Source organism: Carassius gibelio, chromosome A6 (assembly GCF_023724105.1).
Source record: "Carassius gibelio isolate Cgi1373 ecotype wild population from Czech Republic chromosome A6, carGib1.2-hapl.c, whole genome shotgun sequence".
Taxonomy (NCBI): domain Eukaryota; kingdom Metazoa; phylum Chordata; class Actinopteri; order Cypriniformes; family Cyprinidae; genus Carassius; species Carassius gibelio.
In genome coordinates, this window is record NC_068376.1 from 30117847 (window position 1) to 30131088 (window position 13242).

Below are 13242 nucleotides of genomic sequence, written 5' to 3' on the forward strand. Positions count from 1 at the left end.
ATAGACATTGCATAACTTCACTGCTGTTTAGTTAATAATGCACACATCTCAGATGTGTATAATGGTAAAACTTGTTATTTCCCCTTATCATTTCAAGCACTACATGAATGCCAGAACAGGTTCACTGCTGTCAGGCTCCTCTCATCGTTAAAATGACCAATCAGAACAGATATTCAAATGACACAGTGCCATTTACAAATGCAGCCAAAAAAAAAAAAAAAACAAGAATAAATGTGATTTTCCCCCTCCCACATAAACAACCCTGATTATCAGAGATGACCTTTTCAATTACTTATTACTTATTCAGTTCACAACTCACATCATCCTTCACTGCAAATACAGCTGTCCATTTAAAACATGATTGATTCTGGTCTTACTTGTGAAATAATACCTTTAAAATCGATTCCTTATTCAGTTCACAGCTTCAGTCCAACCTGAACTTCCTGTAAGATAATTCCTGATATTTAAACAGGAGTAATAAAACCTGAAATCATCTGTGCTCCGGAAGACATGAAGGAGGGCAAATGTTAATTTTAGGCTGAAATAACGTGAATTCAACACGGGTTCTGTGAAAGTGTCACCATGTGAGTGGGAGCCGATCCATCTACATCGCCGTCTGCACATGTTTGCGTGTACTTTTCCCCTCAAACATTAGTCATGTAGCCGGGACTGTCCCGCGGGAGGACCAGACCCCTGTGATCTGTCACGGAGAGCCACTCGGTGCCGTTTGATGTCTTGTGTGGAGCTGACATGCCTCTCGTCCCCGGGCCCTTCTTAGTATTTGCCTTTCAACTCGGCCTTTCTCTGCAGACGCGACTCTATATGATATCTGTCTCTCCTCATCTCATCAGCCGAAATACCACAGGGTTACGCGCTAACACCGCTTCACATATCAATCTGAACAAGGCTCAGGTATGAACAAGATCATGAATGGGACACTCATGAATAAGAGACCTCTAAACTTCTAATGTCTCTTTGTCCAATTCTGTCTTTTGTAAAGTCAGCTAAGGTAACTGAGGGAAGATGCATCCCAAAAACATGGTAGTACCATGATCTTATTTGAAAGTGTAGAGAAAAGCTCAAATGGCGTATAGAAAAACGGTACCATAAAAGTACAACCATGGCACATGTCCTAAAATATGGTAATGCCATGGTACTATTTGTAAGTGAAGAGAAATAGCTCAAATAGCATTTATAGAAAAAGTACCATATTTTTTTCCACATTTTTTCTATGTTATTTACAAAAGAACGATAGTAGTACCATGGTGCATGTCCTAAAATAATGTAATGCCGTGGTATTATTTATAAGGGATGATAAATAGTTCAAAATGGCACAAGTACCATTATTTTAGCATATTTTGGGTAAAAAACCATTGCAAGTTTCTTAAAACATGGTAATAGCACTTTACAGTACTGTTACCGTATTTCTGTGGTATTTACAAGAAAACACTCTGGAAAAGCATCTGCTAAATTATTAAATGTAAATGTAAAACCATTTTAATAACAAGGTACTTGTCCTAAAAACATGGTAATACAATGGTACTATTTACAAGGGAATAGAATTTCAAAAACAGCCCTTACAGAAAAAAAGTCCAATAGTGTTACCATATTTTTGGGTTATTTTTACATGCCGCTATGGTAGTACTATGGTGTTATAGATTTAGCACAATAGTAATATCATGCATTTTTTAACAATACCATGACAGCACTACTAACATGTTTATTTAGCGCTAGTTTCTTCCCATGATATCAAAACGGCATGCCATGCCACATCTACCTGACTCTTAAATCCACACGAGCCCCTAAACACTTTCTCCTTCCGTGTCTAACATCAGCATCACATCGCTGGAAGCGGAGTCGGGCCCCCTGAGCCAAAGCTGCTTATGAGCTACCGGCTAAGTCCTTTTTCATGTCTTTAGCCCTCTTTCTCTCCCTCCCTCTGATTTATTCACCTTTACACACAAACAAATACGCTGTGTTGTCATCCTTCAAATGGGATCAAACTCTATGCATTTAGCGGCTTAAGCTAATCTGATTTCACTGTTGTTCTATCAGAAATGCAAGCTGTGATGCTAGCAAGCGCTGGAGCAGAGAAAGCCGATGCTAGCATGGCACAAGAACAAAGCTTGATAACTGGGCTAGCAGTAGAGCGCAACATTGTGTGAAATGTGAAAGCAAGCAAGTTTTTGAATTACACAACAGGCCATACAAAGAGAATATTATCTGGTTTGCAAAATATGCCCTATCAAAGAGGTAAATTTTTTATGATTTTCTATAGTTAGCTCATTTTCGAGGCACAATCTATGGTATGTTTAAGTGTAAAGCATATAGTCTTAAATTAGCAGTCCTTTACATATATATATATATATATATATATTTCATTTTAAATCTATTTAACAGAAGCATTCAAGTAAGAAATAGTACAGATACACATTCATGCATGTTCTTTTTAAGCAATATTTATTTTTTTACAACAAAACAGTAAATTAATATGTATGATGTTTGCCTATTTCCCTAAAATAAATAAATTGATTATTTTATTTGTACGCATCAATGCAGAATAATTCACATCAATGCATCATGAAAATATGATGCATTTATCAGATGTTCAGTTTGTATTTATATATGGGTAATGATTTTATTTATATATGGATAATAACATTGCTAAATAAATAAATGTAAAACCAGCTTATGAAGAAGCACTTGGTAACCCTTTCTAAGTCGATCTGGAAAGTGAAAACAACGTGACTGTGGTGCAATCCAAACACTGCTCTGTTTGTTAGAGCAACTCTGATTCAACCAGCCTGTTGAAAGCAAAAAGCATCATGATTTATTCAAGATTAGTCAAAATGCAACTTATATAAAGAACATAAACAGGTTCCCTCTTGTGCAATAAAAACATCTCCTCTGATCCGCCCGGATCATCACGCCAGTGTTTATGTGGAGGCCTAGCTTTGTGCATCTCCCACAAAGCCCCAATCTTAGGTGAGAGATAAATGAGTGTAATTGCGTGTTCCTCCACAGGCCTAATTTCCAGCTCAATCAACAGAGTGATTAATCACAGAGCCGGAGCACGCGTAAAGTTTTAATACACAAACCGTAGCATCCTCTGCATCTCTTGCGCACCTTACCCAATTTAGTCGACACAACACAATGGGGGACCCCCGGGGTGACAGACTACAAATCACGTAAACATGCTACAAGTTACCGTAAAGCTATTGCATAGCGGAAGCTACAGCAGGGGGCTTCCAAAGAGTCCTGCGTTTAATGAGGGAAATGTATTACGATAAGCCGTCACCGGATTGTATCACCTCAGTATTTGGGGGATGCAGACGCTTGCGATTTTTCACCTTAAATGCACTTCAGAAACAGCGGGTATCATGGCCCTTCGGTTTGAAATGTTCCTGCTGAAAGATTAAATGTTTTCTGAGCTGTCATGCATTTTTTTTACTGGACTCAAACAGCATTATTTCAGCATATACTGGTATTGTGTTGCACTCGGTCTTTGTTCGGTCCAGCGAGTCGGACAGATGAAAAGCAGCTCCACAGCGTGACACTACATCACAGGACGTGTGGTGATTGTTAATGAGTGAATGCCACCCATATCGCTTTAGGTTTCCACTAAAGACCCTTTATCTCTGGCTCATCGAACAACTAAAACATGCTCTTCTGTGCCGCTCTTCTTTCAGGTACAATTTTACTTCTTTCTACTTTATGGACCTCAAAAAGTCATTGCTGGTGACTCTTCAAGTTCTAGTGCTTTTCAAGAACATTTTTGAGTATTTCCATACAATGTCAAAATAAAATGTGAAATCATCCAGCCTTTCTTTCTTAAAAAGTCCCAACATTTAAAGATAGAAATAAATAAATAGATTAAAATAACAGAGCTTGTGATATTTACATCTTCAATAATGCACTTTTTGTGCTGCACAAAAGAAAGTTTGTCATGTAGGTAAATAAAAGATGACTGAAGTTTCATTTCTGGGCTGAAAATGTATTCTTCCATTCCATGAGTAAACAAAAGAAGATCTTCAACAAAGCGCTTCACAGCACTGCAGCTGAGTTCTTGCCATCGCGCCGTTTTTTTTTTCGCGACTAGACTTTATAAATTGCCTTTGGGAGGAAATGTCAGACGGATCATTCTTTCCAATTGAAAAAGGTCCAAAGCAGGAGCAAAGCAATAATGAAACTATTCTGACAAAAACGGGAAAGCGATTGGCTCGGTACTAAATCTGACACACACTGATTGTTCTGCTGGACTCCAGTGTTTGGGTCCAGGTTCAGAGGTCATGTGAGGTCACACCACTGTATCTCTCAGACCGTTCATTTCCAAATAAGAAGGAGAGATTGGTGAGTTGAGCCAAACTACATCAGCCCATCGGGATCAGACAAGATATTGAGCTTCAGAAAAGCAGTCTGAGACGAGCCGGCTGATTTCAGATCACATATGCATTTCATAGAAATGACAACGTATCGCAGTTGCTAGCTTCATCGACACGACAAGCCATCGGGAACATCTAAGTCAGTGTCTTCTGACTGCAGATATCACAGTGATGATTTTTGTGTGAAACAACAGAGCGTGATTTCTGATTAGACTGATGCGACTGAGGCGTTATCTCACCTGGCCAGGTTTGGCGTCCTCGCAGATCGACGCCTCGTAAGGAGTGGCGAGTTCGGGAGGGTTGTCGTTCACGTCCAGGATGCGGATGCTCACCGCCGTCTGAGACGCCATGGACTGGTTATCTGAGAAGACACGGATGAAACCATCTCAAACAGACTCTGGAAGCTATCCGCAGCACTGAAAGCTAAAATATCACATTGTATCATAAAATAAGGATGGATATGCATGGGTGGATATTTGACAGAAGACAAAATTCAATGCATTCAAGAAACAGTTAACTTAAAAAAAAAAAAAATCCTCATATCTTATGCATTATGACCGAGTGTGAGGCCAATAAGGAAGTAACTAAAACTGCAATTCATCGACTGGCCACTTGAGGCTGGCTGCAAAAGGGAGTCAGTCCCATAGACTCCCCATGTTAAAATGCCCAACTTTACAGCAGAAAAAAACATGTTTACAGCCTGGTTCAAAAAATGAGTTTGGTCTATATTCCTAATTTTGCCCTTCATGACAACTGTGAGGGGGATGAATTTTTTTATAACTCATCCGTTTAAATTATATTAAGCCTTAAAGTTCTGCATAATTAAGGGCGTGGCCACTTGAGTGACAGGTGGATTGCCGCTGCTTACAATGCCGTCGTGCTAGGTGGGCGTGGCTTCAGCAATCAGCTCCCGCCTTTTTGCCCATTTTCGATTATCCCGGAGAGTCGCGCGATGACGCGCTGCCAAGATGGCGACGGCCTGCTCTGCACACTTTAGGCTTCAAAACCGCTCTTGAGGAGGCTATGGGTGACGTCACGGACACTACGTCCATGTTTTTTTACAGTCTATGATTATGACACTTGTTTACCCTCCAAACACACTGTGATCTGGTTACACTGACACACAGGCTACAACCTGAACGTGGCATCAGTGCATTCACAATGGAATCCCAATCACCGGAAACAATGTATCACAAATATAATGTTACATTTGAAACAAAGAATTCTCAGAGTTTACACTGGCCACATCTGTGAGCGACAAACCCAAATGCTGTGATTTTGTCTCATTAGAGACAAGCACCGTGGATGTATTGTGCATGTTTTACTAAAGCACACAAAGTAAATTTCATCATGCATGTTTGACACTGACCAGTACAACTCTCAAACGTAAATGACTGCTGTTTAATTAAGACTTACTGTAAATGCCCTCAAAAATAAATAAAAAAAGATTGATTTAAGTAATGCATTACACAGTTTGTGTTTGAAAGCACTCCTAATGACTCTCTCCCCACAGTGAATTCATCAGAAAGACAATTCTTCCGGAACATTTTTGAGGAAATTAACAATTAGCAGCACAACTTCCAAACGCAGACAAATAACTCTATAATCAGAAAAATGCAATGATGAGAGCTCACAGTTTGAGGCGGACATAAAAACTGACATTCAATATTTGGCTGAAATATCATTTTGATCATGGTCTTATTAAGCAATAATAAAATGGAAATGTTACTGGCAAATGTGGTCATAATTTGTTTCATTTAATTTCATACAAGTAAAATTATCTAGTAATTAAAAATAGTCTCTGTGTTGGAGCGACTGATCGCTAGCTAATATCTGGGCTTCATTATTTGATTAGAAATGTCTTAATTTTCATAAGAGATGCATCTCAGCAGTACAGTAGGCCACGGATTGGGCCACCATTATAACTGTAATGAGACATAATTACCTTTTTCTAATTAACACCATGTTGCTGTTACGCTTCTGTTTATTTACAGGGATGTACACTGCATGCATGTGATTCAGTATATGTAAATTAGTGCTGCCTAATTAAAATATGCAGTTTAATTGTCTTGTTTTTCAAATGTTTTATAAAACACAAACATTTCTAAACCCAGTAAATTTTTTTGGAAAATTAAAGTCATCCCAAAATAAAAAGAAAGAAAATAATTTATTATTTTAATATATTTAATAATTAATAATTTATTAATTTAAGATAAAATAAAAATAAAATAAAATAAAAAAACATTTTGGCATAATTAACTGTCGTGCTGAAAAAAAAAAATAATTTCATGAATTTTGTAATTAGAAAATATTAAAAATGAATTATAAAATAAAGACACAAATAAACAAATAAATAACATTGCAAATTATTAATCATGGAGGTGTTTACTCTATTGCCTGATATTTTTATGTTTAAATAATAATAATAAATGCAAGTATGTTTCCGCATTTTTAAACAAATCCAAGTTTTCAGCTGAAACTGAATGTCGAATTAATTTTTATCAGATATGAATTGCTGAAAAACAAATTAATTAACAATTTAAATGGCAAAATATTCATCTTGGTATTATTTACTATACTGCCTGGCACCTTTTTGATATATATATATCACTTTACTATATTTTAGGATAGAATTGGACACGTTTTCATGAGATTCACTCAAATATCAAGAACAGAATATGAACACAAAGTGCTGATGAAGTGTAACATGCATAAGGAACAGATTTCAAGTGTTTCATTCCCCTAAAGCTAGCAATACTTTCTCCGTGCTCATATAGAGCTCTATTTAACTAGCGATGTGCGTCTGTGATATGAAGAGAAGGGATTTGAGCAGATTACAGGATGCAGGGCTTCTGTTAGCGGCCCGGCAGATGTTGGACGGCCACATATCTTCATGACATATTACCAGTCAGGCACTATATTAGAAAAGCTGCTCCTCAATTCTGTTTGAAAGCATGTTGCAGAGCTTGACACGGAAATGAAGTCTTACGGGGTTTGGCAGTACATTAAATCAAGGACAGGAAATGCTATCTCAACGATCCTTGTCTCAAACATGGAGATAACATGGCAATAAACACTGAGTGTTAGCAATGCCAAATCACAAATGGCAACACAACAATAGATTTTTAATAGCAGATAAAGATGCACAATACAATAGCATTTGTTTGCTGATTAATTGCAGTGTCAACTTAAACTGAATACTTTGCATCCCAAAAAAAAAAAAAAAACTTGTTTTACTTTAATTGTGATGATTTAATAAAAAGCTAAATGACAAATAAAGTAAAAAATAATATAATATAATATAATATAATATAATATAATATAATATAATATAATATAATATAATATAATATAATATGCAAAGCATTAAATTACTATATTGCCACAAATTGTGCTGATTAAAAATAAATAATTAAATAAACATACAAAAAAAATACAAATTAATTATTACATTCATTTAAAACAATTCCTTGTTAATGTGGAGTAATTGCATATACAGCATGTCTAAAAGAAGAAAAATAAACCCCTGAATGCATCCCCTTAGTCTTTCAAAATAACCTGTTATACTGCATATAATATTGAGAAATTAAAGTTAAAAATGGCATTGTGTGCACGTTGTGAAAAAACATATTTCAATAAAGTCTAAACAATCTTGTATGATTCATATCCAGTCAAATGTTTGTCTCATAAAAACAGAAGAAAACAGAAGAAAAGAAAGTTCAGACTGCCGTTGGTGTATTTCTGACTCATAAGAGCTCCAGCGGGAATTACGCACAGCAGACGAAACCTTGATGTCTAACTGACACAGACTGCAGACCTATGGTCTAAATATTAAATTAGACTTGTTTTAGCAGCTCTCCCGGTTGCACTGACCGTGTCTAATGAGCTTCAAATGTTGTGCAAATTGACAAAACAATATCTCTGTCCTCAACCCACGTCTGAAGACATCAGAGACGTCCAAGAGCAACAATCTGGCATGAAAGCAATAAGTGAATTTTTAGACTGGACGAGCTCGACTCATTTAAAATAAGGACTAAATTTAACTTTGATAGTAAAAGCACTGCTGCTTTATTTTCCCTGCGTCACAGCCTCTCGGACAGATAATGTCAGATGCAATAAATGTCTGTGAACTCGGGTCATTGCTGAAGATGAAATGTGTGAATCATGTTGCTGAACTTCATCTGTCTCCCTCGAGAATAAAACAACCCTGGCCAGTACAGTCCGTTTCTTTCCTTATGAGCATGCATGGAAACTGAATGCACTGTATTTTAAAAATAGAAAAGCTACTACATGTCATGTTAAAATCTGAGACTCGTTTAAAAAAAAAAAGCAAATAAAATTACAACGAGTTAATTAATGAATGCATGTTATTTGTAATATAATTGCAAGTAAACAAGATAAATCATGTCTGATTAAGTTTAATAATCATAAAAACGCCATTATTTTCTTAAAATTTCCATTAAAGAGTTTCTTACTCTAATCATTCTTAATAAAATCAATTATTTGAGAAGCAGACTTGCAAGAGACGTTAAGATGTGTTTTTGGATAATTTATCTGGAATTAAGTTAATTTTTAGAACTCTGATGTCACAAAGTTAGAAAAACAGCATTATATTTGTTTATTATTATATACGTTATTATAAATTATGAGTTTGTTTTTAGTAACATGTTTTCAACAAAATTGCAACTATAAACTATAGAGAATATGTCTTGAATTAAAATAATTTTCTAACTATAATATTTTAAAGTTGGAAAAACTGGATGGATGGATGGATGTATAGTATTATTACTACTATAAATAAATAATTAATAAAAAATAGTTCTTACTAATATAATTGCAATAAAAAAAGATAAAACATGTCTGACGAACTAACATAATTAAAAAAGTCAACCTTTTTTAAATATTTATGATTAAAAATAACATAAACATTCTTAAAATTAAAATCTAAGATTTGTTTTCAGAGAATATACCTTGAATTAAGTTGATTTGTCTAACTTTAATATTATGAGGTTAGAGAAAAAGTATTAATAATTACAGTCTCTTATAGTTATATTATTAATAAAAGTAAATATTTGATTCAATTAAATTATTTTAGTAATATACAGTAATTACAAGTAAACAAGCTTAATCATGTCTGGTGATGAACTACCATAACAACAATTAAGTGTTGCATTAAAAAGCATATAAAATCCTTAAAATAAATACATAAAATAAAAAATAACAAAATTAAAAATTTATATTTATTTTTCAAGGTCATTTTTCCTTGTTTCAATCATAAATCTATCAAAATCTGTATTTATGATTTAAACCATGCTTAACGTGCCATTGTATTATGTCATTTTAAAGGTTCCTAATATTGTTTTGGGTTTACATGCACACAAGGTCAAACAATTCTTTTGTTTTCTCAAAGCATGCATTTAATATCATCTCATTTTCCAGCGATTCTCAAACGATTGGTTCAGAGCAGTTCTTAGATTCAGTCTCTCTAAGCCCCTCCTTCCCGTGAGCCTACTCTGCTCTGATTGGTCAGACGGCTCAGTCTGTTGTGATTGGTCTACCATGTCAGAAACAATAAATCCATTGCCATAGTTCCATATTTTGAATGCTCCATAGAAAGTTGTAACATTTATTATTAATTACACTAACAGGTTATGATTCAGTGGAGCAGCAGGTACTGATTCATCTCTCAAGAGCAAGTGGTTTTTTAGAGAGAGAAAATATCTTTATTTATCATGCACTTCCGGCTTCACATACAGCTACATTACAAGATGCATGAAAAACTACTGCGGTGTTGATCGCTGTACTTTGGCATTTTCATTAAAAATGTATTTCAAATCTGTATTTCTAATGGCTGGAAAGGGCATATTTAAGAGCAGGAGCCTTGAAACTTGAAATAAAGTCCAGAGAGAGCACAGTGCAGTTATTTTTCACTCTCCACACCAAATGTCCTTTCTGTCGAGATAAAGACACAACTGTGTTCATAGTATCTCTTTACCCTAAGGGCAAGACATGATGGTTTTTCCTCTATTTATCACCTGAAAAAGACGAAGTGAGTAAGCGACAGAGAGAGAGAGAGAGTTTGCAGTTTGATATCATACAGCCTATCAAACGCACAGAAATTATATGTCACTCTTCTTCAGCAGATTGGATTCTGTGGCGAGCCGACGGCCTGCCAGACTTTCTGACAGTAAAACTCCAGTCTGGAAGCATCGTGCCAAGACTTCGGAAAGAAACGGACCTGATAACACCTTCTGGACAACAAAGAAAACTTCATCTCCTCAAGTCGACTTCTAGCGCTGGAGCGCGGTGCACGTGCGGCCGTGTTTGCCAAGCCTGATTTAGAAGGACTAAATCGACAGCCTTGAAAAGATTGAAATTGTATTTATCCCCAGCCAAGTGAGGCATACTGAACTGCATTTATGTGCATGACCAGATTTCCCAGATTTTGTCTAAAATATCATATTTACTAATATGGTGCACGAAACGCTCGCCGCACATCGATCTGCAAACGTAACTCTTCGATGAACACTCATTACATTCTTGAGTGGAGTGTGAAATTTTTAAAATACGAATGTACGAGGGAATTATGAAAAGCGTTTCCAAACTGGCCACTCGACGCCTCATTGCCCAGATCCCATGTGTTTTGCAGTGAACAAGCACAAGCACAGGCTGAAGTTTGCTGGGAATTTTGATTAAGCCATTGACTTTGCTAAAGCTGCTACTTCTTTTTCTGCAAAAAGGAGTTTATCTTGCAGCAAAACCCTGGTATTTGTGTTGAGATTGAGATTGAAGTGCTTTCTCTCACTTTAATACTTAAATACTGGATTTGAAATCGAGACAAATGTGACGTAATGACTTCTCCTTGACATGACCCGATCTCAAACACAGCGAAAATAGCATTTATTTGACAAAAATTCTTAAAATACTCGAGCAACAAACTTCAGAAGTGAGAAGTAGGAAGTATTTGATAGGCAGCATTAGTAGCATGCTATATTGTTATATTGTGATTCATTTATACTATACATTATATTATTTATATTCCATATGTTTTATACAGAAAGTCATTAGACAGCAAAAAAAAAAAAGACAATTTAAATCCAAATTATGACTGTTCTGTTAAGTGCACCTGAGAAAACATGATACAATTATTTAAAAATGCATTTAATGACTCCTTTAATGTTCATAAAAGATTCACAGGTCGCATCACTAGATGAGACAATGTGTGAATGTTGTTACATTATATTAAGTGTCTGAATATGCGCTCAAATTTTATCTTTGCGTCATTCTTTACAGTAAATGACCCTTGCTTAGGTATTGTTATCTAATGCAATTACATTTAGAATTTTTTTGGTGTTTTTTTTTTTGGTTTCTTAACCCTCATGCTTGAGACAATTTTCTTTTTCCCAAAACTGCTAGTTAGTAGCATTGAACTAAAACATACTAATTTTGATCACACAGGGCATAACCACTTCCCCTCAAAACTGGATCATTTCTGTACAGTTTGGGGATTTTTTTTTTTTTTTCACCTTGTTATATTTGTTACCAGTCAAAAAGGACTTGAGAAAAACGACAACAACAACAAAAATGTAATTGTATACCTTACTATTACCATTTTACAATTCTTGATTTTAGGTCTCATTGTTCTTAGCTTATGAATCTCAGTTTGGAGTGAAAATTGCAAAATAAATAAATACAGTACATGCACAAACAATGTTTTTTTCACTCAAAAATTAAGATGCATGAGCTCAGATAAACAAGGTCATGAAATACAAAACCTGTGCTTATTAATAGAAAACAAGTTGATAAAAAGATTGAATCCAATTTATTTTATTATCTCAGCATATAACACTTCAGCAAACACTGTATTAATCTGAAAAGCATTGGGCCCCTTGACTGAAGCTCACTTGCGATTGATGGAGTGAAGTAATCAGGGTTTGTACCTGCTTCCACCACAGTAACTGTGATGTTGTGCCAGCCGGCAGTTTCCCGGTCCAGGATCTTTCCCAGAGTGATGGCACCTGTTACAGCATCGATGTTAAAGATCTGCTCCTGGTCTGTGCTCCGCTCTATAGAGAACCTGGGAATGAGGCACAGAGAAGGGTTTATTTATGTCATCCACTCGAAAACTGTCATTTTTCTTTTTAATATCCTTTCCCGTAGAAGAAAGTGGAGTGGGGGTGTCAAGCACTTAAAAGGACATGAACAGACCGAGATTGAACCTGAAAATCTAGACTTCCAACACAATACAAGGGTTATGAAAGTTAACTACAACTAAAACTGAAACCCTAAAACTAAATCCAATGTGTTTCTTTAATGGATGGATGGATGGATGGATTTAGATGATGGATGGATGGATGGATGGATGGATTTAGTGGATGGGTGGATGGATGGATTTAGTGGATGGGTGGATGGATGGATTTAGTGGATAGATGGATGGATGGATGGATTTAGTGGATAGATGGATGGATGGATGGATGGATTTAGTGGATAGATGGATGGATGGATGGATGGATGGATGGATTTAGTGGATAGATGGATGGATGGATGGATGGATGGATGGATGGATGGATTTAGTGGATGGGTGGATGGATGGATTTAGTGGATGGGTGGATGGATGGATTTAGTGGATGGGTGGATGGATGGATGGATTTAGTGGATGGGTGGATGGATGGATTTAGTGGATAGATGGATGGATGGATGGATGGATTTAGTGGATAGATGGATGGATGGATGGATGGATTTAGATGATGGATGGATGGATTTAGTGGATAGATGGATGGATGGATGGATTTAGATGATGGATGGATGGATTTAGTGGATGGGTGGATGGATGGATGGATTTAGTGGATGGGTGGATGGA

General features: G+C 36.0%; 1 protein-coding gene across 1 annotated transcript in view; it reads right to left on the reverse strand.

Moving 5' to 3' along the window:
- LOC128016041 (cadherin-22-like) overlaps positions 1-13242 on the reverse strand; it is a 166537-nt gene that overhangs the window by 24711 nt on the left and 128584 nt on the right. Inside the window, exons 8-9 of the mRNA XM_052600359.1 lie at positions 12323-12459; positions 4622-4743 (exon numbers count right to left, since the gene is read on the reverse strand). Of these exons, the coding sequence (XP_052456319.1) occupies positions 4622-4743; positions 12323-12459 (259 nt within the window). The remainder of the gene's footprint in view (positions 1-4621; positions 4744-12322; positions 12460-13242) is intronic.